The 24796-nt window shown below is 44.2% G+C and overlaps 1 protein-coding gene and 1 long non-coding RNA gene across 3 annotated transcripts in view; one reads left to right on the forward strand and one right to left on the reverse strand.

Annotated features, from left to right (window-relative positions):
* The window catches only part of LOC140712594 (uncharacterized), a 46619-nt gene extending 44105 nt beyond the window's left edge, over nt 1-2514 (reverse strand). For both annotated transcript variants that reach the window (XR_012094269.1, XR_012094268.1), the window contains exon 1: nt 2411-2514. This is a non-coding gene — a long non-coding RNA (uncharacterized lncRNA). The remainder of the gene's footprint in view (nt 1-2410) is intronic.
* KIAA2012 (KIAA2012 ortholog) overlaps nt 1-24796 on the forward strand; it is a 148440-nt gene that overhangs the window by 56435 nt on the left and 67209 nt on the right. The window contains exons 13-14 of the mRNA XM_007965877.3: nt 2244-2354; nt 14510-14578. Of these exons, the coding sequence (XP_007964068.2) occupies nt 2244-2354; nt 14510-14578 (180 nt within the window). The remainder of the gene's footprint in view (nt 1-2243; nt 2355-14509; nt 14579-24796) is intronic.

A 24796-nucleotide genomic window follows, 5' to 3' on the forward strand; every position in this document is an offset into this window, starting at 1 on the left:
AAATGAACCAAACTTGGTGTACTATTATGTCCCCACCTGGGGCCTTCCTAGGAACTTGCATGGCCTGGGACAAATCACAGCAAATGGATACTCACACCTACTTTAGACATCCTTATAAAGGGAGAATCTGATTAGAATAAAATACCAGTGGCCAGGTGCTGTGGTTCATGCCTATAATACCAGCACTTTGGGAGGCCGAGGTGGGCGGATCACAAGGTCAGGAGTTCGAGATCAGCTTGTGCAACAAGGTGAAACTCTATCTCTACTTTTTAGTAGAGATATTTTGTATTTTTATACAAAAAAAAAAATAGGCATGGTGGTGCACATCTGTGATTCCAGCTACTCAGGAGGCTGAGGCAGGAGAATCACTTGAACCTAGGAGGCAGAGGTTGCAGTGAGCCGAGATAGCACCATTGCACTCCAGCCTGGGCAACAAAGCAAGACTCTGTCTCAAAAAAAAAAAAATAGAATGCCCAGACCAGGACTGGGACAAGAGAGCAGCCTGAAGCCTCAAGTGTGTGTGTTGGGTGTGTGCATGTGTGTAAGTGAATGTGTGTGGGATGTGTGCTTATATGCCCATGTGAGTACATGTGTGTGCTTGTGTGCATGCATGTCGTTGTGCACATCTACATAGGCATGGCTGCATATGCATGTACATATCTATATATTCAGTCTTGTGAATGTATGTGTGTCATATGCTCATGTATGTCACTGTTCACATGTATGGGGGTGTGTGTGCATGCCCTGTGACAGTGTGAATATGTCAGTGTGTGTTTGTAAGTGTGCATGTGTATGTGTGTGCTCCTTAGCATCCACTCTAGCGGGTGGCCTGCTAGTCCAGGTAGCTGGACTCCTGGTCCCTTTGTCTTGGAGATGGGGAAGGTAAGTATGGTATAATATGAATAAATTTGGTCTTTGTTCCTGGTTTCTATTACTAAGCTAAAACTCTTGGAATTTTCTGAATGATAGTAGTATCTTTTGTTATTCATAATGAGCCCCTTTGAAAACACCTGAGTTTATGCTAATGAGGTGACATAGGGTAAGGCCCCTAGATAGCCTCATGATGGGGCCAGCAACCAGAAGGACCAAGCGATAAGAGGATTAGAGGGTTGGAGTTTCCAGCCACAACCTCCAGGAAAGGGGAGGGGACACTGCAGATCAAGCTCTTTATTAGCTGTTGACCACGGGTTGATAAGCTTCAGTGTTGCTGAGCGTGTCTAGGTGGGAGGGCAGCAGGCCCAGGGAGGGTACAGAAGCTTGGCATATCCTCGCCCATCTCTTCATCTGGCTGTTCACATCCTTTCTAATGTCCTTTATAAATAAGCCAGAAAATGTAAGTAAGTGTTTCCCTGAGTTCTGTGAGCTGTCCTACCAAACTGTTGAACCCAAGGAGAGGGAGGATTGTGGGAGGCCCAATTTAGAGCTGGTCAGTCAGAAGTATAGGTCACGATCTGGGACTTGCAATTGGCATCTGAAGTGGGGGGCAATCTTGTGGACTAAGCCCTACCCTGTGGGATCTGACACCATCTCCAGGTAGAGAGTGTCAGAACTGAATTAAATTATAGGACAACCAGTTGGTATCTGCTGGAGAATTGTTTGGTATGGGGGAAACCTCACAATCTAGTCCCAGGAGTGTTCTGGGTTGAGCATTGAGATTCAAGTGGGGAATAAATGACTTCTTTTTTACTTTTACAGTCAGGTTATAAAAAATACCTTCAATCTTTCTAAGTAACTAGGGAGACACAGCATCCTTTTCCTTGACCTGAGCTCCTGGCATCACCAACTCATCCCAGTATTTCATCTAGAGGTTATGGCTGTGTATGCTGAGTACTGCACAGGACATCTGACGGAGGCGGACAGCAGAGGCAGGAAGCAGGAAGTCCTGTTCCCAGGGGCTGGGCTGCACATGGCTGAAGGAAGGGACTCCCTTTCCTTCACACAGAGTGCCCATGCTTGCGTAGCCCTGCCCCTGTGGTAGCCAGGCTCTCCCGAAGGCATGATGTAGGCGAGTGGCAGCCCCTCCCTGTTCATCCCACCTTGACCCCCAGAAGGCAGAGCCTGAAGAATAGCCCCGCTTTGCTGAGTCCCAGGAACAGGCACCCACTATACTCTGGCGGGCACCTGAGCCCACGTGCATCTACGGGTGTGTGCCCACGGGGGACTAGAGGAACAAGGCCCAGGTTCAGTCTGTCTCCCTCACCAACATGGTGTTGACACTGCCCATGCTTGTGCTTGTTTTCAAGAAGATTCCAGCGACCCCACCCTGGGACACTTCTTGCTGGGTCCAGATGGAGAAGAAGTCTGCCTGTCCCTCCCAGGGCAGACCCAAACCGAGGCGCTTCCATCGGGTAAAGGTAAGCTCACACATTCCAGGGCAGCCTGGTTTTTTTTTCAAAGGGGAAGATGTTACCTGCAGCTTCCAAATTTTCCCAGCAGCAGAGACATCATTAAAAACAGACGCAAGTCAGCCAGTTTCTCCCCTTTCGCCGACACAGAGGTGCTTCTGTAGCTCAGACACAATGATCCAATGTTTGCACAACAAGTTTACTCTTGCTGGAGCATTTGGAGAGAGAAGTTCCAGTGGAATGGCTTGGAAGAGGTCTAATGTGCCACGCTGATGCCTTGATGAGAATGATAAAGTCCTTTTGGTATTTGCCCAAACTAAACACTGCCTTTTCTCTTCTTTCCAACCACCCTGCAGAGGTGGAGGCGGCTAATTGGTAATCCAATCAGGTATCCTTGTTATGAGCATTGGTTCATCCCTGTGAATCATCTGGCTCCTGACAGATAGCAAGGCAGTTTCCAAAAACCCTTCTGGCATGTTCACTTTTTAGAAAAGAGATGCTGCCTCTGGGCAATAGCCATTTTGCAAAGGAAAAAAGAAATGAAGTCAGAGGGTGATGAGCATCAACCACCCAGAAACCACCGTGATGTGTATGCATGAGTCTGCAGCCAGCAGGCCCCTTGATGTGGGAGATTAAAAGCTGTACTCATTTGGGGGGTTATGTCATGACTGGCTCAATAAAAAGAGCACGGATTCAGAGCTAGGAGATTTGAGGAGCTCTGGCCTCGCCTCTAAGTTGCCAGATGACTTTGAGTCAGTCCCTCATCCTCCCTGTATCCAAGGTTCCTCCACCAAAATGAGAGGATTGATTCCTCCTCTGAGAAATTCCTTGACCATTGCTGCATTTTACATCTGTGTCCGCCGCTACTGAAGCAGCCAACTAGTATATGGATTTCCAGAAAGTAGAATGTATTTGATTCCAAATTCAGCATCAAAGAACTTCCATCAGCAGTTGGTTTATACCAGGATATGAGTACAAAAATATCTTGGTTCTGAATTGGTGGAAGCAGGAGTTAGACAGGTGGAGGCCGCTGTCAGCATGACACAGCTGGTGCAGCAGCTGGAAAGCAAATATGATTCTGTTCACCTGCTGCACATTTGTCCGCTCTGTTCCAGGAGAAATAGTTCCCCCTTTTGGCACAGCGAAAGCTAGAAGCAGAAAAGGAAATATTTAGGCTGTAAGTTTATTGTCACCATTGTCAATATGATGCTTCAGTCATTTCAGTATTCTTGGCACCTAGCATAGTCCCTGACATATACATAGAAGGATCACAATAAATGTTTACTGAAATTTTTTGAAAAATATTTCAATAATTTCCATGACATGGAGAAAGAGAAAGATGAAACTTATGCTGATAAATGAAGACTTGCTTGCCATCTTGTCCCAGTCCCACAGATGGTATATTTAATCCTACTTGCCTCTCAAACCTAAAGGCATTCACTGCATGCTTATTGAATGAATGAATGAATGAATGAATGAATGAATCAGTTAGCCACTGATCTTTCTCAAGCCTTTCCTCCGTGGGCGGTTGGTTGACCTTCAGTCTTGATGGTGACAGGATGTTGCCCAAGAAGGCGGTGAAAGATCTTAAACCCACATCTTCCTTATAAGGGTCTGACTTTCTAAGAGTCTATATTAATGAGCAAAGATTTTTTTGGTTTGGGCTTTTTTTTTTTTTTTTTTGGTTTGGTTTGGTTTGGTTTGGGAGACAGTATACTGAAAAACTTTTTCCTCTCACAAAATATTAGGTTGGTGCAAAAGTAATCACGGTTTTGCCATTACTTTTAATTGCAAAAACCTCAATTACTTTTGCACCAACCTATAATTGCTCCAACCACACCAAACTCTTGTGCAGATCAGTTTGTTCAAAACCATCTTAATCACTGTCTCCACCCTCCCCTTCCAGCCTCATCTTCTACTATATTCCAGCCCACCCCTTGCTCATCTCTTTGATGGCCTAAAAATGCAGTCTTCATTCTTTTCTCTCCAAACTTTTGCTCAAGTTGCCCCTAAATATTTAGAATAGCTTTAAGTTCATCTTTTCTGGAACATTTTCCTTAATAAATCCACCTCATTGCACACAACTGCCTAGATGTAGCCTCAGCCCCATTTCTCTCTCTCTTTCTCAATCCCGCTTTTGTGATTATTGTATTTATCTGCATCTGTTTTCTGTTTAGCTCCCAATATATGAGTCCTAGAGAACGTCTCATCTCCATCATATGTCCAAGAAAAGCTTGTTGACTGACTGAATACCCCAGGTGCCACAAAGGAAAGTTCTTTAGGGATCATGGTTGTTGTTGGTCTTTTTTTTTTTTTTAATTAAAAAAAAAACTCGAGTAAAGGAAGGAATATGATCCGTCTGATCTTTCTGAGACTTCCAGGCTCTGTCAACAACTATTTGGAAATAAATTCTTAGGCAATTAGATCATGATATCTTGCTTTCAGACAGCATAGGGAAATGAATATAAACCTTCAGAAGGAAAAAAAAAAAAAAAAAGATGTGAAGACTAGAGCTGGAATTTGACCCTTTTGGTCATGTTGGGATATTGCAACATTTAGAAAATTGAAAGTCTCAAGAAAGGAAAAGTTAACTTGGAAGGATGCAAGTCAAACCACTGGATATGCCCTCCGAATTGCTTATCCTTGATTCAAATCCTTCATGTACTTTCCTAGTCACAGTGCCAGCAATAGAAGTTTTCTCTCAGAAGTTCTTTTATTCAGAAGTTTTTTTTTACAAAGAAGTTCAAGGATGTTTATGCCAGTGATTCAGGTTGGGCATCAAGTCCCATGTAAATTTAAATTCCTGGTCTCTTTCAGAGTTTCTGTTTAGTATTTGTTCTTGTTCTAAATGAATTTTCACCCTCAGAAAATGTTTTTTGGGTGTTTTTTGTATTTTTACACAGGGTCTTGCTCTGTCACTCAGGCTACAGTACAGTGGTGCAATCATAGCTCACTGCAACCTCAAACTCCTGGGTTCAAGCTATCCTCCCACCTCAGCCTCCAAATAGCTGGGGCTACAGGCACGAGCCACCATGCCCAACTTTTTCTTTTTTGAGACGGGGTCTCCCTATGTTGCCCAGGCTGGTCTCAAACTCCTAGACTCAAGCAATCCTCCCACCTAGGTCTCTCAAAGTGCTGGGATACAGGCATGAGCCACTGCACCCAGCCTTTCTTGATTGTTTGTTTGTTGTTGTTGTTGTTTGTCATTTAATTAGCATCCTTCCCCCTTGCAACTCTTTCATAGTATGGTGGTTTTAAAATACATCCGCAAATTCTTTGACACTTTCCCCTTCAAAAGGGAAAAACTAACTCTTCTCCCCTTGCGTGTGAGTGGGATATGATGGCTCACTTCTAAGTAAAGATAGACTATGGCAGAATTGATGGTATGTGACTTCTGAGACTGGGGTCATAAAAGGCACTAAGGCTTCCTCCTTGCTCGCTCTGTCTTGGATTACTCACTCTGGGGAAAGCCAGCCACCATGTCTGTGATGAAGCCATTCAAGCAGCCTATGGCAAGCAGTCCATGTGGCAAGGAACAGAAGCCCCCTGCCAACAGCCAGAATGAACTTCCCAGGCTTGTGTGGGAGGTGCCTTGAGAGGAGATTCTCCAGTCCCAGTCAAGTCTTCAGATGACTCCATCCCTGGCTGACATTGTGTCTGTGACCTAATGAAAGGCTGCCCCAGAACCACACACCTAAGCCACTCCAAGATTCCCACAGAAACTGAGACATAACAAAGGTTTATTGTTTTAGGTTTCAGGATCATTTGTTTTGCAGTAATAGATAACTAGTATTCTAGATAACTAGTATTCTTGGTGTTATTTTGTGATGGTCTGTGATTTGGCTGACAGAAAGGTGAGTCTAAGAATATCCCAGCTGGTCTCAAAACATTGATCATTTTGAGTTAGGGGTAAAACACAGGCTAAGTGATTGACTTTCTCTGTTCTCCCCATTTTTCCTTTGTGATAAGTTGGTTGTGGGACCCCATGAGTAAAAGAATCCTTCCATGTTGGTTGGGTACTGTTTAAATTATGATTTTCCTTAAGTAGCCCATCTCTTAGTAGCTGTTACCTTATTGATGATGCCGAGAGATGTAAGGAATGAGAATTAATTTCGATAAAGCCATATGAGGAAGAAAAAAAAACTCTGGTTTTATTACCACCTGTATTGCCCAGGATTTCTGTGATCACAGGCAAATAACTTCATTGCCTTGGACCTCAGCTTCCTCATATGGAAAAAGAGGAGTTGGTATCAGATTCAGTCCTCACAGCACATGTCCCGTCCAACTCCAATTCCTCAGAAGGTTAACAGGCATTGTGTAAAAAAGGAAAGGTTCTAGGGCCAGATACATTTGGAAACTAGTGGACCAAAGTTAAGCAGATCCCTTACCACAGGACTTCCTAGAGCCTCCAATACACTGATGTGCACCATGGTTCTTCAGGATGGGGATATGCACTGTTTCCCAAATTTGTTTGATCACTGAATGCCTTTGTTTTTGGTAAAGCATCATGTGGATCTAAAAAGATTTTGGCAAACTTTGGAAAATGCTAAACTGATTATTTCTAAGGTTCTTCTAACATGGCATGTTTCTAAATATACCCCTTTCCCCAAGGAGACTCTCTCAGTGGAGCAGTTCTTTTGTCTAAATCCTGAAACAGGATTTCAGCCATTCAATCATTTGTGACTATTATTGTTTTTATTCTCTAAACATCAATTCTGAATCATAGGGTCCACAATCCATCCATCTCTGGATAGGAAGAAATACAGGAAGATAGGAGCCCCACGTGGCTATAGTGTTTTTCATAACACTTTTCAGTGTTTTTCATAACCCTCATGAGAAATAATGTTGGCAGATGTTACCAGTACTAGTGATCTCAGGTCAAATGTTTGAATAAAGGAAAATGTGGCTAGATATGGTCTCTGGGCACCCAGCGTTTCCTTCCAGTGGGCCTTCCTGTACTACAGAGGCTAGAAGGCTAAAAACTACATTTCCCAGATAACCTCTGCAGCTAGGGGGCTGGATGCAAATTGTGTTCTGCCAATTAGATGTGCTTGCATGAGATTTGGAGGGCAGAAGTGAGGCAGAAGCATCAAAGCTCTGGACACTGAACTCATGAAGACTGAGCATAACAGGCAGTTACTCTATAGTAACTCTGTTTCTTCTTTAAAATATCTGGGCAGTTTCTGTTCTGGGCTGAACCCTGACTAAAAAGCTCTCCTTACAAAAATTACAGGAGATTCCCATCAGGCTTGGCATGGGGCTAAGTTAGGTCTATCACATGTACCACAGTGTTGAGTGGGTGTAGAAGGGCAGGCTGTGATAGCTGTGCTTGTCCCAGCCTTCAGAAGGAAGCAGGGTTCCTTCCCTCACTGTAGTGAGACCAGCAAGGCCTCACAGCCCACTCTGGAAGGTGTCCTGATAGCCACCAGTAGAGAGCTGCTAAAACACAGTAGGGACTCTCCTTCATTTCCTTTGACAAAAACCTCTTGTGATTCCTAGAAACACGAAGACTTCCCTACCTCATAGGTAGCTGAAAAGGTGACATTATCACCACTTTATGGCTTCCGAAGAAGAAATATGTCAAGAATAATAGCTTGCAGCCAGGCACGGTGGCTCATGCCTGTAATCCACTTTGGGAGGCTGAGGAGGATGGATCACCTGAGGTCAGGAGTTTTTTTTTTTTTTTTTTTTTTTTTTTTTTTTTGAGACAGAGTCTGGCTCTGTCGCCCGGGCTGGAGTGCAGTGGCCGGATCTCAGCTTACTGCAAGCTCCGCCTCCCGGGTTCACGCCATTCTCCTGCCTCAGCCTCCGGAGTAGCTGGGACTACAGGCGTCTGCCACCTCGCCCGGCTAGTTTTTTGTATTTTTTAGTAGAGACGGGGTTTCACCATGTTAGCCAGGATGGTCTCGATCTTCTGACCTCGTGATCCGCCCGTCTCGGCCTCCCAAAGTGCTGGTCAGGAGTTTTGAGACCAGCCTAGTCAACATGGTGAAACCCTGACTCTACTAAAAATACAAAAATTAGCTGGGCATGATGGCAGGTGCCTGTAATCCCAGCTACTCAGGAGGCTGAGGCAGGAGAATTGAACCTGGGAGGCAGAAATTGCAGTGAGCTGAGATGGTGCCATTGCACTCCAGCCTGGGTAACAGAGTGAGACTCTGTCTCAGGAAAAAAAAAAAGGGGAAAAAAAAAAAGAATAATAACTTGCTTTGAATCCACTAGCTATTCATTTTTTGAAGAAAAAATCAATATAAAATACTGAAGAATACATAAATTTCTTTTTTTTTAAGATGATGGTACTTATGTCACTTTTTACAGAAGCTGTGAAGCTATGAATTCTACCTCCCTTGCATTTGTTCTGTTTCAGGGAACCCTAGAGTCAGGAGGGAACTTAGGCATCACCTTCATCAGTATTTAAGCAAAGGAATCATTTAATCAGACTTTCTGAGGATACTAGTAAATAAAACAGATAAAAGCAGAACTACCTGGTTGAAGTGGAGATGGTCTAATTATGTCCCTCCCAACTTCTCTGCAGCCCAACTAACTCTTCCCCTCCTAAGATGGTTCTAGGAGTGTGGGTGGGGGGGCTATGCAGGGCCACTAGAGCTATGCGACAATTAGAAAACCTGCTGGGCCAATCACGGTGGCTCATGCCTATAATCCCAGCACTTTGTGGGGCTGAGGCAGGAGGATCATGTGAGCCCAGGAGTTCAAGACTAACCTGAGTGACGTCGTTTAGCTGTGTCCCCACCCACATTTCATCTTGAATTGTAACTCCCACAATTCCCATGTGTCATGGGAGGAACCCAGTGGGAGGTGATTGAATTATGGGAGCGGGTCTTTCCTGTGCTGTTCTCCTGATACTGAATGAGTCTCACGAGATCTGATGGTTTAAAATGGGGAGTTTCCCTGCACAAGCTCTCTTTGCCTGCCGCCATCCATGTAAGATGTGACTTGCTCCTCCTTGCCTTCTGCCATGATTGTGAGGTCTCCCCAGCCACATGAAACTGTGAGTCCAATTAAACCTCTTTCTTTTTTGTAAATTGCCTAGTTCTGGGTATATCTTTGTCAACAGCATGAAAACGGACTAATACACTGAGCAACATAGTGAGATCCCGTCTCTGCAAAAAATTTTAAAAATTAGCTGGGCCTGGTGTGCACACCTGTGGTCCCAGCTACTCCAGGGGCTGAGGTGGGAGGATTGCTTGATCCTGGGAGGTCAAGGCTACAGTAAGCCATGGCTGCACCACTGCACACCAGCCTAGGCAATAGAGTGAGACCTTGTCTCAAAAAGAGAAAAGAAAACCTCTGATTTTATGGATAAGGAAACTGATGCCCAAAGAGGTATGATTTGCTCAAAGCCACCTAGCTTTTATATGGCAAATCCAAGGCTCAAGCCTAAATCTTCCTTCATCCAGTGAGGCCAGAGCTTTTCCCATTGCATCACACAGACTCTAGTCCCTCTTATCCAGGTATTTAAGCTTCAAGGACCAGTTGAAGTTCCCTCTCTACTGTGATACCTTACCTGACCACCTCAGCCACAACTATTGCTATTTCCTTACGTTCCACTCATTCTTACCACCTGGGCCTCTTACCAAGCACTCCCTCATATCTTTTATCCTTTTTACTGTCTTTCTTATTTCCCCTCCTAGATTGAAAATTCCTGTGAGTAAATCCCCCTCATCTACCTCTGAATATCCCAGAGAACACATCTTGTATTCCCAGAGTATTTCTCATAATATTGACTGAATATTATGAATATTGACTGAATAATATTTACAAAAGGAATAGTGGAAGAATGTGTTCAGCTAAATTCTAATAATAGAACCCCCCACCCTGGATTTTAGCTGAACACATGGCTGCCTACGAGAAATTATGCTTCCCAGACTCACTTGCAGCTAGGTATGGCCACGTGACCAAGGTTTGACCAATGGGAAGTGAATGGAAGTAACACATGTACATCCAGGCCATTTCCTTAAAAGGAAACTGTTTGCCCTTCCCCTTCTCCTTCTCCTTGGACTTGGTTGTGGTAATAGCTTCAACCATGTAGAAGAGAACAATTCTGTATGGGATGATGGAGTACTAAGATATTAGGAACCAGGGTGTTCAGGTAACTTTATGGAGCAGAGCCACCCTGATCGGCCTGTCTGCCTACCTCTGGACGTGTATGTGCAAGAGGAATAAATGTTTATCTTTTTGGGTCTCTTGTCTTACAGCAGCTTACCTTGTGCCTTAACAGAATGCAACTATAATATCTGCCAACAAACTTCACATTGCTTTGTGAAAATCAAATCAGATCACACTTGCTCTCCATCTTATAAAGTATTAAGTAAAATTCCAGTACAAAATATCATTGAACCTCAAAGAAGGCCCATTACGTGTGTGTTTGATCCGTTTGATACAATGTACCAAACGCCTCCCATGTGCAAGGGACATGGAAGGATGTTAATATTGAGAGCAAACACCCTCAGGCACCTTGCTGTGCATGTCATCTTGTTCCCTTATCCCAGTGATCCTAGGAAGTGAGTATTTTCATTCACATATCATAGGTAAAGAGATTGAAACACAGGGAGCTCACTTACCTGGTTAAGGGCAGAGCTGGGCTTCATCCCCAGGCCTGTCTGTCCTCACTCCACATACCAAGGCTACACCCCAGGCACTGCAGTCACTGCCCTCAAGGACCTCACAGTCCACGTGGAGAACAGATTCACAAGCCAATAACTGTACCATAAGGCAGAATGAAATGAGTGCCATCACAGAGGCCTAAGAGCACGATCCACGGGTATTCCAGGAAGGGCCCATTAATTCCAGCCTAGGAAGGTGGGAAGGGCTTTTTACAGAGGAAGCTCCATTTGCACTGACCTTTGAGAAACGAGAAGTAGATAGACAGAGAAGGGGAGGGCCAGCCAGCTGAGACACTAGCATGAACAAGGACAAAGAGGAACGTAGAGAACACGTGGATAATGAGGAGCAGCACGGTGTGAGTGGACTGTGGGGGGGTTTCATGCGGGGGTGAGGAGAAGCTGGGCCTGAAAGGCAGACCAGGGCCAGACCAGGGAAAGCCTTGTGTGCCAGGAGAAAGCTGAAATGCTGCTGTTTAGGCAACAAGGAATCAGATGTTTGAGGAGGGATGTCATGCAACCCAGCGCGTGAGCTAGCATGAAGGAACAGACAAGAGAAAAGGCAGAGGGCTCAGGTTACTGCAAAATCAGCTGGACAGCACTGGGTGAGGGCCGAGTGGAAGGCAGTGAGCAGCCATGCCTAAAAGGCATGCTCCCCAGGGCCGCTGACTGCACAAGAGCATCTCAACCAGCACTCTGAGATCTGGGCCGCCCATGACAAGCCTGTTTGTAGATCCTCTTTATAAAATTGGCTACAGTGCTCATCTCCAATCTTCTACTCAAATTCACTTTTTTTTTTTTTTTTTTTTTTTTTGAGACTGAGTTTCGTTCTTGTTACCCAGGCTGGAGTGCGGTGGTGCGATCTCGGCTCACTGCACCCTCTGCTTCCCAGGTTCAAGCGATTCTCCTGCCTCAGCCTCCCAAGTAGCTGGGACACCACCACGTGGTGCACAAGTAGGTGCACCACCACGCCCGGCTGAATTTGTTGTATTTTTAGTAAAGATGGGGTTTCACTGTGTTGGTCAGGCTGGTCTCAAACTCCTGACCTCAAGTGATCCACCTGCCTCGGCCTCCCAAAGTTCTGGGATTACAGGTGTAAGCCACTGCACCCAGCCTAAATTATCTTTATTCTGTTTTTACTTTCAGTTAAGAAGGTTATTTCGGAAAGGGAGACATGTGTGTCTCCTGTATTATAATTAAGCTAAAACAGCAACTAAGGCCTGGAGCCCACATTGTCCCCACAGCAGCACCCACAGGGCCACCGCTCTGGCAGCCTCCCTCAAGCCAAGTCAAAGTCCCACCAGCACACAGAAAAAAATAGATCCCCATGCCGTACGCCTCTCAGCTTGTCAGCAATGCAGTGTGGCTGTTTTCTGGCTCCTGGGCTGTAGGGGAAATGGTTGAGCTTCCTAGCAGGCAGCTGTGGTAAATAATGAGTTCTAAGGAAAACCCTGATACCAAACTTCTTGAGAGCTACGAGGCAAAGGGCAGGGCAGTGGCGGTGACAGATAGTGTTTGTGTAACCCTCCTCCACCCTCTCACCTGACACACACAGAGTTTTCTCTTTCATGACTGTTTTTTAGCCTCTTTTTCCCTTTCAACCACCGACCACTCAATTCTTTGAGGGAAAATTAACATTCATTATGCAATTTATCTCTCTCCTTTTAATCCAGAGTGTCTGTCTCCAAGGTCCCTACTCAATAATTAATGTTTGTTCTCATTTCCCATTCTCCAGAGCATCTATTCTTGAACCGTAGGGTCAACAATTAACACTAATTACGGCTTTTCCTCTCCCCAGTGTTGGTGCTCAGAATCCCAGGCCGCCTGCTCAGCCTCCGCCATCCGCGCGCACGTGACGGTGCGTGTGCCCTGAGATGCAGGAGCACCGAGAGGCAGGCTTTGCCAAGCCCCACCGCAGTTCAGCAAATCAATAAGACCCAAACATTCTTTCTGGGCATCCTCTCTAGTCTATTTGTTATCGGTAATGAGACAATGCAGCAAAAAAATAAATAAATAGAATTATTTGGAGATGAGTTTGGTGGCTAGGTAGACTAAAAGATCTCTAAGTCTTTTCCGGTTTGAATTTTCTAGGATTCCTTTTTTTCTTCTCTATTGCTCTCTCCCTGATATCTCACATCTCCCTCTCCCTTCTCTGTCTCTCTGCTTCTCTCTGCCTCTCATACAAACACACCAAATTTCCCTTTAAAAACCTTTCTTCCCGCTGGGCACGGTGACTCACGCCTGTTATCCCAGAACTTTGGGAGGCAGAAGCAGGTGGATCAGCTGAGGTCAGGAGTTCAAGACCAGCCTGGCCAACATGGTGAAACCCTGTTTCTACTAAAAATACAAAACAATTAGCCGGGTGTGGTGGCAGGCGCCTGTAGTCCCAGCTACTTGGGAGGCTGAGGCAGGAGAATTGCTTGAACCTGGGAGGTGGAGGTTGCAGCCAGCCGAGATTGTGCCATTGACATCAGCCTGCTGACAGAGTGAAACTCCGTTTCAAAAAAAAAAAAAAACTCTTCATACAGGACCCACTCAATTGACCTCTTTGCTATTACCTCTCCCTTAACTTTCACAAGTCTGTCATTCTAATTCTCATCAGTCATTAAGACAGCATTGTTTTAACTAATTTTCATTTTGACTGACAAGGACAGCTAAGAGAATAATTCTCACCCCAGGTGACTAGCAGATCGCAAAAAAAAAAAAAAAAAAAAAAAAATCAGCAGGGGCTGTGAAAAAGCCTGTCTGTCTTTTGGCTAGAATCAGACGGACTAGAATCCCTCCTGGCTCCCCTGGTCCAACACTCTGTTTGTGCTACAACCGGAGAGGGGGCTTTTTGTGCTTGTCTGTCATCCCCCATGGCTGCACACACTGAGACACAGCTGCTGTTCAAATCTGGGCATCTTGCAGCATGTGTCAAACGTTAACTGTTTCATGATCTTGTTTTGTCAAAAGTTCTCCTTACAGAATTTTATCATCATGGACCCTACAGAATTTTACCTTTAAACATCTTGGATAAAAACCTTATTTTCCTCAATGCTTTTTTAATCCTAGATCAACCTTCTCTCCAGAATATCATCTGTGGATTTTCAAAAACATCCAATTCAAGGCCGGTGTGGTGGCTCATGCCTATAATCCCAGCACTTTGGGAGGCTGAGGTGGGCAGATCACTTGAGGTCAGCAGTCGAGACCACCTTGGCCAACATGACAAAACCCCACCTCTACTAAAAATCCACAAAATTAGCCAGACGTGGTGGCACATGCCCGTAATCCCAGCTAGTCAGGTGGCTGAGGCAGGAGAATTGCTTGAACCCGGTAGGCAGAGGTTGCAGTGAGCCCAGATCGTGCCACTGCACTACAGCCTGGGCAGCAGAAAGAGACTCCGTCTCAAAAAGTAAAAACAACAACAATAAAAAATCCAATTCTTTGCAAAGCTTAAACATTGAGGCAACCACTTCATGTTTTCTCCTGTCTTCGGATAAGGGAATAAATTTTTACAAGACTTTTTCCCTCTCTCAGATAAAATATCTTATTGTTTTTCAGCCTATGAATCTGTCAATTCAAATATCAGCCATGAAGAGGAAGGGCCTAGTAGTCAGCATTTCCTAAAAGGTAAGCTTTTCCCCTAAAAAGTTACCTCTACTTCTCTAGGTAATTTGACTCATGATCATATTATTTCATATATAGACCTCCAGAAACCCACAATTTCTCCCCAAATATACCAATAAGTAGCAGAGAGGATTTCCTTCTTGGAAAGCCTGAGAAATGTGTTGTTCTCATGAGTTACTCATGGGCAACCCCGTGGTCTGAGTGTAAATATTAGTGAGGAAGAGACATCGGATGGAACCAAGTGCTTATGCTTAGCTGGCCTGGGGAAGGATAATTTGCAGGGATGTCCTGTGGGTCCTGAAGGTAATCCACTGCACAGTTCCCTAAATAATGAGGTAGACATTGTCCCCTGGAGTTGTGCATCCCTCACCCTGCACACACCACAAGCTAGGAGCCGATCTGGGAAACACTCAGGCTTGTATTTTCAATAGAGGACTGAGGCCAGGTCTGCCTCTCCTCAGATTCCTTTTCTATTTCGTTTCCCCCATGGAGAGATCTACAAACACTGGGAGTATAGGTTGACTTTGTAGCTCATCCTCCACCCACAGATACGGCTGCTGCTGCTTCAGACCAAGGAAAGGATGATGACCTGGAGACTTTCTCTCCTAAAAATAGTCTTTGATTAACAGAGAAATGTGTATGGTCTTCCTGGCTGCTTTTTTTTTTTTTTTTTCCCGAGATGCAGTTTCGCTTTTGTCAGTCTTGGCTCGCTGCAACCTCTGCCTCCCAGGTTCAAGCAATTCTCCTGCCTCAGCCTCCCGAGTAGCTGGGATTACAGCCGCCTGCCACCATGCCTGCCCAATTTTTGTATTTTTAGTAGAGACGGGGTTTTACCATGTTGGCCAGGCTGGTCTCGAACTCCTGACCTCGTGATCTGCCCACCTCAGCCTCCCAAAGTACTGGGATTACAGGCGTGAGCCACCACTCCTGGCCTCCTGGCTGCTTCTTTTGGGGCTGGGCAGCAATGAATCCTGCATGAAGAAGCTGCTGAAGGAACAGGCAGGAGGCAGTGCCACAGATCAAGGGCTGTAGGCAAATCAGGGTGGAAACATTTTTTGTGCCAGAGATTGCAAAACTAAGAGAAAAGGCACAATCATATCCTTGCCAATCTCAAACTCCGTAAACAGAGAAATACGTGGGAGTCTGGTCCTCTGCATTGCCCCCTGCCATCTTCCTTGGGCAGACATCCTGACGAAAGTAGAAAGAGTTTCTGTGCTGTTTTTGCTCAGTCTCATGCATTGGTTAGAACTGAGCCAGAACAGCTCTTAAATAGGAGCCCTCAGTAAAAATGATGATGATGTTGGTGGTGGTGGTGGTGACAGCTACAGTTGTTATATATCTCTGATATGCCAAATATCATGCTGAGTGCTTTGCATTCATTATTTCATTTCATCCCCACAGCAACGATAGGAGATAAATCCTATTATTATCTTCATTTTTCATCTAGGACAATGTGGCTTAGAGAGGTTAAGTGACTTGTCCAAGGTCACACAAAGTAGTGAAGTTAGGATTTGAAACCAAGGAACCTGTATATTTATGACTAAGCATGGTTCATAGTGACATCAGTCTAAAGAGGGACAATTTCATCTGGCAATATATGAGAGTTTAGGAAGTCCTTGACTTAGTAATGACCCATGCAAACAAATGGCTTCTGTCCAACCTCCGTTTCCCCCTCCAATTCCCCCTACTCAGCATAAGACACCCTTTTGTGGGTAACACCAAAAAGGATTTGCAACTTTCAGAGATATCATAGGGAGAAGAGGAGAAGCTGGAAAAAAAAAAAAAAAGTAACAGTTTGGGAGAATCAAAGTCCTGAAACAAATTTTCAAGCAAGATAAGCCTGATTACAGGCTAGCTCTGCAAACCAAAATATTCTTTCTAATAGCACCTAAAATGTTACCATTTCCCTTCATTCTACCATTAAAATCTCACCAATAAAAGACTTACCTTAGTTTAAGAAGTATCCTCTTAAGATTCTGACACTTCAGAGAGGTGAATAGTCTGTCACACTTTAGTAAAAGTATATTTAATCAGATAGTTGCTCTCTTGCAGCCTAGCTAGAAACAGCTGCTCTGAGGGACTAAAAATTCCGATGGGGTGGAAACAAAGGTGAGTAATTTGGAAGTACATAGAGCTTTAAGGGTTGAAACATGCCTGGCCCATGGAGTGCCCCAGGGGGCTCGGATGAACAGCAGAACATCGGCTGCATGGAGAAGGGGATACTAGAAGGAGAAAAGTACAGAAGGGGCCATGACAGCACACCAAAGGCTAACTTAGCCTTTTACAGGGGGCCTCGCAGCAAGCTCTAGATCCAGGAAAAGGAGGGAACGTTTTGATCCTTCTCGCCTCTATTCCTAGTAGCTAAAAGACCTTGGACTAATGCAAATCTCCTTCCTATTTCCAAGCTTTAGAACATACTGTTCCCTCTGCCTGGAGCACAGTTCCTCATCTCCTCCTATCCAACATTTTTTAATTGCGGAAAAATACACATAACTTAAAATTTGTCATCTGAACCATTTTTACTGTACAGTCCAGTGGTGTTAAGTACATTCACATTATTGTGCAACCAGTCTCCAGAACTCTTTTCATCTTGCAAAACTGAAACTTTATACCCATTAAACAACTCCCCCTTCTCCCTCCCCTAGCCCCTGGCAACCACCATTCTACTTTCTGTTATCCCCAACTTTTACCCTTTGTCCTAATTAACTCCTGTTAATCCTTCACTTCCCGATTTAGTTCTCAAACTGACCTCCCCATGAAGGGTTTTCTGCTTTCCCCTCGCCCTCCCCTCTCCCTGCTGATGGGGTGACACCCACCCTCCACATGTGGACAATGAACCATGCTTACCCAGTTCCAGTCACAGCGGCTCACTCACCGCATTGGCCACTGACTAGACTTTTCTCTCCGTGAGACTGCAAGCTCTCTTCTCTTCTCTTCTCTTCTCTTCTCTTCTCTTCTCTTCTCTTCTTTTGACAGGGTCTCCCTCTGTTGCACAGACTGGAGTGCAGTGGCCGGATCTCAGCTCACTGCAGCCTTGACTTCCTGGACTCACGCGATCCTCCCATCTCAGCCTCCTGAGTAGCTGGGACTATAGGTGCTTGCCATCATGCCTGTCTTTTTTGTTTGTTTGTTTGTTTGGTAGAGATGGGGTCTCATCATGTTGCCCAGACTGGTCTCCAATTTCTGGGCTCAAGCCATCTTCCCACCTCGGCATCTCAAAGTATTGGGATTACAGGCATGAGGCACCACACTCAGTCACTAGACTGCAATCTTTTTAAGGGCAGGGGCCCACCAGCAACGCTATTACCTGCTAATATGCTGCTCACACACACCTACTGTCAGTGCAGCATAAGCATTTAATGATTGAAAGGTTTAGCTACAATATGGGTGAAACAGGCTTTTTTTTTTTTTTTTTTTTTTTTTCAGGTTGACTTGGAAACTTAATCACTATGTAAAACAGTCTCTGCAGGAAAATGCATTCCACATATAGGCATAGGGTGCCTCTTTCACAACTTAGAACCTTATTTGTTCCCTTGATTTGCTCACTGACCTTAACAAAAATATTTTTACATCACTTTGTGCTTAATATTCCCTGTTTGTTGCTAAGGGAATAGATATAATATTACTTTGAAAATATCTGGGCCAGGCGCAGTGGCTCACACCTGTCTGTAATCCCAGCTATTCAGGAGGCTGAGGCAGGAGAATTGCTTGTCCTGCCAGAGGCAGGGTTGCGGTGGCAGAGGTTGCAGTGAACCGAGATCACACAATTGCACTCCAGCCTGGGCAACAAGAGCAAAACTCCATCTCAAAAAACAAATAAATAAATAAATAAAATACCTGATATCCCCCTGGAACTGAGTTCAAAGACCAATTTAAAACATCTATTCATTGGAACACCTATAGAGCTTTCATAAGTTTTTTTTTTTCTTTTTTTTGAGACAGAGTCTCACTCTATTGCCCAGGCTGGAGTGCAGTGGCACAATCTTGGCTCACTGCAACCTCCATCTACCAGGTTCAAGTGATTCTCATGCCTCAGCCTCTCTAGTAGGTGGGATTACAGGCGCATGCCACCATAACCAGCTAATTTTTGTAATTTTAGTAGAGATAGGGTTTCACCATATTGGCCAGGCTGGTCTCGAACTCCTGACGTCAGGTGATCCACCTGCCTAAACCTCCTAAAGTGCTGGGATTACAGGCATGAGCCTAGAGTTTTCACAATTTTTTGTTTTCTTTGTGATCATTTCATTTTAATTAATATTTTCAGATAAAAGTGATAGGATTCTAAAAGGATTGTGTAGATGGTAGACTTCTTTGGGTATTTGTGGACATGAAGGTTGATTTCAACTATTTGAAATGACCTCAAAAATCAGGGAACTGGCATGGTGTGGTGGTTCATGACTGGAATCTCAACACTTTGGGAGGCCAAGGTGGGAGGATTACTTGAGGCTAGGATTCAAGACCACCCTGGCCAACATAGCAAGACCCTGTCTCTAAAAAAATTAAAATTAAAAATAAATAAAACATCAGGGACACACACAATTTGTCATTTTACAGAGGCATGAAGTCAAATCATTGATATTGCAAGGCTGGGAGACAGAAGACTATTACTAAGCTAGTGAGTGAGCCTAGCCAGCCTCGCAGCACTCACGCATCTTATATTGTGGTCTATAATTCATTATAACATCTGCAATAGCTCTTGTGCAGTTACTTTTCAACAGAAGAACATTGATTTCTTTATATATACATATATACACACACATGCATTTTTAATGGCCCTAAAAAAAAGCTGACTGCTGGGACTCGTGATGGAAGTAAAAGAAAGTGAAATGGTCTAACAATGTAATGGTTCTCTGCCAAAAAATTAGTTTAATAAATCACACACTAAGCCTTTATTTATAGTCTCATTAAGAGTCTGAAGAACTCTCTCTCTTTTTTCAATTCTTCTTTAGTTTTATTACCAATAGATACCCACTAGGGGTATTCACAAATCTAAGGATTCTTAAAATTCTCAGGATGTGTCCTTCCCAAGTAGCCAGGATCTGCTGTTCACTTAATGCATGATAGGCACGAGGGATCAGGACCTTGCCCAAGTAGTGAAGTAATACTTAGCACAATGCATTTTAAAGCAGGTATAGATCTTAGGATTTTGTGTGTGAGTTATATTTCTCAACCTATATTAAAGTTTAGAAGATTAAATTTTCTTCTGTCAGAGTGATCAAAAAATTATAACTTTCATTAACTAGTAATTCATAAATAGTATTTTCTGTTTAATCACCCTTCAGACATTTGTGTTGTCTTCTCATCACAACTATAAAGAAGCATATCTCTACTAAAAAAATACAAAAAACTAGCCGGGCGAGGTGGCGGGCGCCTGTAGTCCCAGCTACTCGGGAGGCTGAGGCAGGAGAATGGTGTAAACCCGGGAGGCAGAGCTTGCAGTGAGCCAAGATCTGGCCACTGCACACCAGCCTGGGCGACAGAGTGAGACTCCGTCTCAAAAAAAAAAAAAAAAAAAAAAGAAGCATAATGCCGGTCGCGGTGGCTCACACCTGTAATCCCAGCACTTTGGGAGGCTGAGGCAAGTGGATCACTTGAGGTCAGGAGTTCGAGACCAGGTTGGCCAACATGGTGAAACCCCATCTCTACCAAAAATAAAAAAATTAGCCGGGCATGGTAGCAGGTGCCTGTAGTCCCAGGTACTCTGGGGGCTCAGGCAGAAGAATCACTTGAACCCAGGAGGCAGAGGTTGCAGTGAGCCGAGATCACACCACTGCACTCCAGCCTGGGCAACAGAGTGAGACTCCATCTCAAAAAAATAAAATAAAATAAAATATTAAAAAACAAAGAAAGAAGTTTTTTTGTGGCTTTTCTTAAGGATGTTTCCTACCTAATTTCTCTCTTGCTCCTTTCATACATCTCTCTGTGGCCTAAGGATTTTGCTACTGTCTTGGTTTCCCCATAATCCCTCCTTTGAAAGTTAATGTAAACACCAGAATCAGACTGTGTTCAACAGAAAGAATCTGTGAGTATGTTTTTTTGTCTGTTTATTTTGAGACGGAGTTTGGCTCTCGTTGTCCAGGCTGAAGTGCAATGGCACAATCTCGGCTCACTGCAACCTCTATCTCCCGGGTTCAAGCCATTCTCCTGCCTCAACCTCCCAAGTAGTTGGGATTACAGGTGCACACCACCACACCTGGCTAATTTTTTGTATTTTTAATAGAGACGGGGTTTCACCATGTTGGCCAGGCTGGTCTCAAACTCCTGAGCTCAAGTGATGTTCCTGCCTCGGCCTCCCAAAGTGCTGGGATTACAGGCATGAGCCACTGGGCCCAGTCTGTATGTTTTACAAAGCAGAAAGATATTGCTCATTCATTCATTCAACAAACACTAATTGTCCATCTGCTAGTGACAAATACTATGGTAGGCACAAAAATACAGTTGAGAGACCATGTCCATGCCTTAAAGTAGTCCACAGGAGTGGAATGTGTTGAGAGCTATGAATGAGTTCAGACTGACTCAGCCTGGAGGTTGAGAAGGCTTTTGGAAGGAGAGGACACATAAGCAGAGTTTCTAAGGATGTATGTGGGAACTAGCCGAGTGGTAAAGAAAGGATGCTCTAGGAGAAAGGACAATATAAATGTGAGAGAGCATGGCAGCATGGAGAAACTGAGGCAACTTGTAATGACTGTACCCCAGGGTACACACAGGGGAGGGAGTGATGAAAAATACACCTTGAGAAGGAGGCAGAAGCCAGATCATGAAGGGCCATAGAAAGCAGCTAAGAGGCCGGGTGTGGTGGCTCACACCTGTAATCCCAGCACTTTGGGAGGCCCAGGCAGGCAGATCACCTGAAGTCAGGAGTTTGAGACCAGCCTGACCAACATGGAGAAACCCCATCTCTACTAAAAATACAAAATTAGCCAGGCATGGTGGTGCATGCCTGTAATCTCAGCTACTCGGGAGACTGAGGCAGGAGAATCGCTTGAACCCGGGAGGCGGAGCTTGCAGTGAGCCGAGATTGCGCCATTGCACTCCAGCCTGGGCAACAAGAGCGAAACTCCATCTCAAAAAAAAATTTTTTTTTTTTTTTTTTTGAGACCGAGTCTCACTCTGTCACACATATATATATATATATATATATATTTTTTTTTTTTTTTTTTTTTTTTTTTTTTTTTCTGGAGAACAGAGACCACAATGTGAATGACATTTGCTGGCTGTTTTGTATGCAATTCCACCTTCAGCCTTTTTTCTGAATTCCTTTCCTCCACACAGTCTTCCACCATAGATATCCTTATGAATCCTGTGATGTCTCTTGATTGGAGGGTTTCTCACGTGGTTGACATTTTGTTGTTATGCATCTCGAATTTAAATTCAGTCCTCTAGCTAGGCTTTCATTCTGGGCTTGGTAAACTGCCATGTGCCTTTAGACCTTTCCATAAAAAATAATTTATGAATTTTTGAGAGAGATTGGTGTTCCCAAAGCTAAAGCCAGACCCTTCAGACTTATCTAGCCTTAATCTAAAAAGATATAAGTAAAAGGACTGTTATCCCAAATTGGAAGAAAAATATTGCCCTTGCATTTACTGGGTACTTCCGTATTTAAATTCAGACTGACTCATATTTTCTAGCTCTGTCTACTTGACTCCCTAGTTAGAGCTCCCAGGGGGATGTCTTTCGCCTGGAGACTTATTCAGGCTTCCAGCAACTATTCCCTACACCCATCTCACCCTCCTCCTCATTCAGGAAGATTTAAAGTGAAAATGTGTAGCATAAACAAGGTCTTAAATCTCATCCCAAGAATTTGATAATGACAATACCAAAAGGCCATCTTGGGTCTTGGTCTCCTGCGTTAAACAAGCAGACTCAAAATTTATTATAACACTACAAACACTCTATAGGTCATAGGTGTCTTGAGTCACATCATATAAAATAAAATATTTTTAGATATTCTTAAAGAAAGGTCAGCAGGACCAAAATTATCCTTCCTTTTATGGTTAAGTTTATACTAGGGAGAATTTTTTTTAATAATCTGGAATTTGCATTTGCATTTTCCATTTATGATCAAAAAAACACAGTCCCCATGAAGGGACTGAGGCTGACTTTCAGGCCTTCTCCCATTGATTCCTGCTGGGGCCAGCAAGTCCCTGTGCAAAGCTATGAGAAGGCAAAGGTGCTTTCTGAGACCTGTTTGGCAATGGATATATCCCTTCCATGGTGATGAAACATTGCAAGTTATGGAGTATGTTCCATAACAGCATGTTAGCCATCAAAGGGTGCTCTTGCCTCAGAAATGATATACATAGACAAACACCTTAAACAGATTTAAAGAAGCTCCTGCCAGCACTTCCAACAGCTACTGCCCTTGTAACCACTGCATATTTGGAAAGTTTGGACCCTACGGGTGTGATATTCTTTCCCAAACCCTGACATATATCTAGGAAGGAGCCAGGTGGCCCACCTGGCCTAATAAGGTGACTGTTTGGAGTTGATCTCTATTTTGACACCAGATGGGGCCCACAAGAGGGTCCCATACCAAGGCAAATATGCATCCTGAAACAATGGGAAAAAATGACTATATTTCTTTCTTTCTTTTTTTTTCTTTTTTTTTTTTTTTTGAGACAGAGTTTCGCTCTTGTTGCCCAGGCTGGAGTGCAATGGCATGATCTTAGCTCACTGCAACCTCTGCCTCCTGGGTTCAAGTGATTCTCCTGCCTCAGCCTCCCACGTAGCTGGGATTACAGGCACCCGCCACCACATCTGGCTAATGTTTGTATTTTTAGTAGAGACAGGGTTTCACCATGTTGGCCAGGCTAGTCTCAAACTCCTGACATCAAGTGATCTGCCCGCCTTGGCCTCCCAAAGTGCTGGGATTACAGGCGTGAGCCACCACGCCCAGCCAACTATGTCTCATTTTTATTGAAAACAACAAACAATGACTTGGGAATTAAACATAGCCAATGCAGATTTAAATAGAAGGAAATGTTAAAGAGCCATATTCCATGCTAGAATCAGATGCCCTTTCCTGCTTTTCAAGTTTTGAGTGTTTGGTGAAGGATTCCATGATTTGAAGAAGGCAGAACGGGCTTGGGATGAGACCCCCATCTAGTAAGGGTCATATCTAAAACTGCCTGATTATCTGGTGAGAATGCTATCTCCTCACTAAAAGCCTGTGGTTAGATTAATGCTAGCATTTGAAAATCTGCTAAGGCCTGATGGTGGGCAGCCAAGGAAGGAATGTGTTTTCTGTTTATCTCTTTAGTGGCAGAAATGTTCATCACAGAAAGACTGTGAACTCCCAGTTTCAGGCATGCCTGGAAGTTGTGCAGCCTATAGTCTGTATAGCCTGTATAGACTGTAAAAACTGGAATGTGCACACCAGTTTCTGAACGACAAAAAAGAACCAGGCCTTTGTTTGCAGCCAATTACCTGGGTTGGTCGATGGGTTAATCAGTTTCTTTGACTTGATAACAGGGGTAGATCTTGTCACATTGTTCTGAAAGGAGGTTTTACCACCCCCGCTGTTCTATCTCCCAGGAATGCAGTTTGAGTTGTGTCTCCTCCTTGACAGCTTGGACCTCAGTAAATTACCAAGGTCTTGACCCAAAAGATGGAGAAGTCCTAAGTGATTTTTCAGTCTCCTATCTAAAAATGTGTTTACATTTCTTGAACTCTGGCTGACTGATTCATTCTCCTGGTGTTGCAAGAACTTTCCTTATGCATTAGAATTTATAAGTTTCATTTCTAAGAGGCCCATGAATCCTTCCAAGCCACAGTGTAGTGAACCTCATCACAACACAATTCTGCTGGGCTGGATTTGTCCCGAGGGTGGATCATGGCCAAGCAGCTGTGATGTGGCAAGCTCATTGAGGCTAACGGGAGGCAGTGTGATGTGGAGGGGAAAGTGCAAGACATTAAGTCAGGACATCTGGGTTCCGGGTTCTGGTCTTGTGTTATTTCAAGGTGTGCCCTTGAGCCAACTGAATGAAAATGCTTTCAGGGCCTCAGTTTCCCCCAGGCTGATTTAAATTTTTTTTAAAAATTGTTTTTTGAGACAGAGTCTCACTCTGTCACCTAGGCTGGAGTGCAGTGGTAAATCTCGGCTCATTGCAACCTCCACCTCCCGAGTTCAAGTGATTCTTGTGTCTCAGCCTCCTGAGTAGCTGGGATTACAGGCACGCATCACCACACCCTGCTAAGAAATGTTTTAAATCTGTGCAAAAG

This window comes from Chlorocebus sabaeus, chromosome 10, assembly GCF_047675955.1.
Source record: "Chlorocebus sabaeus isolate Y175 chromosome 10, mChlSab1.0.hap1, whole genome shotgun sequence".
Taxonomy (NCBI): Eukaryota; Metazoa; Chordata; class Mammalia; order Primates; family Cercopithecidae; genus Chlorocebus; species Chlorocebus sabaeus.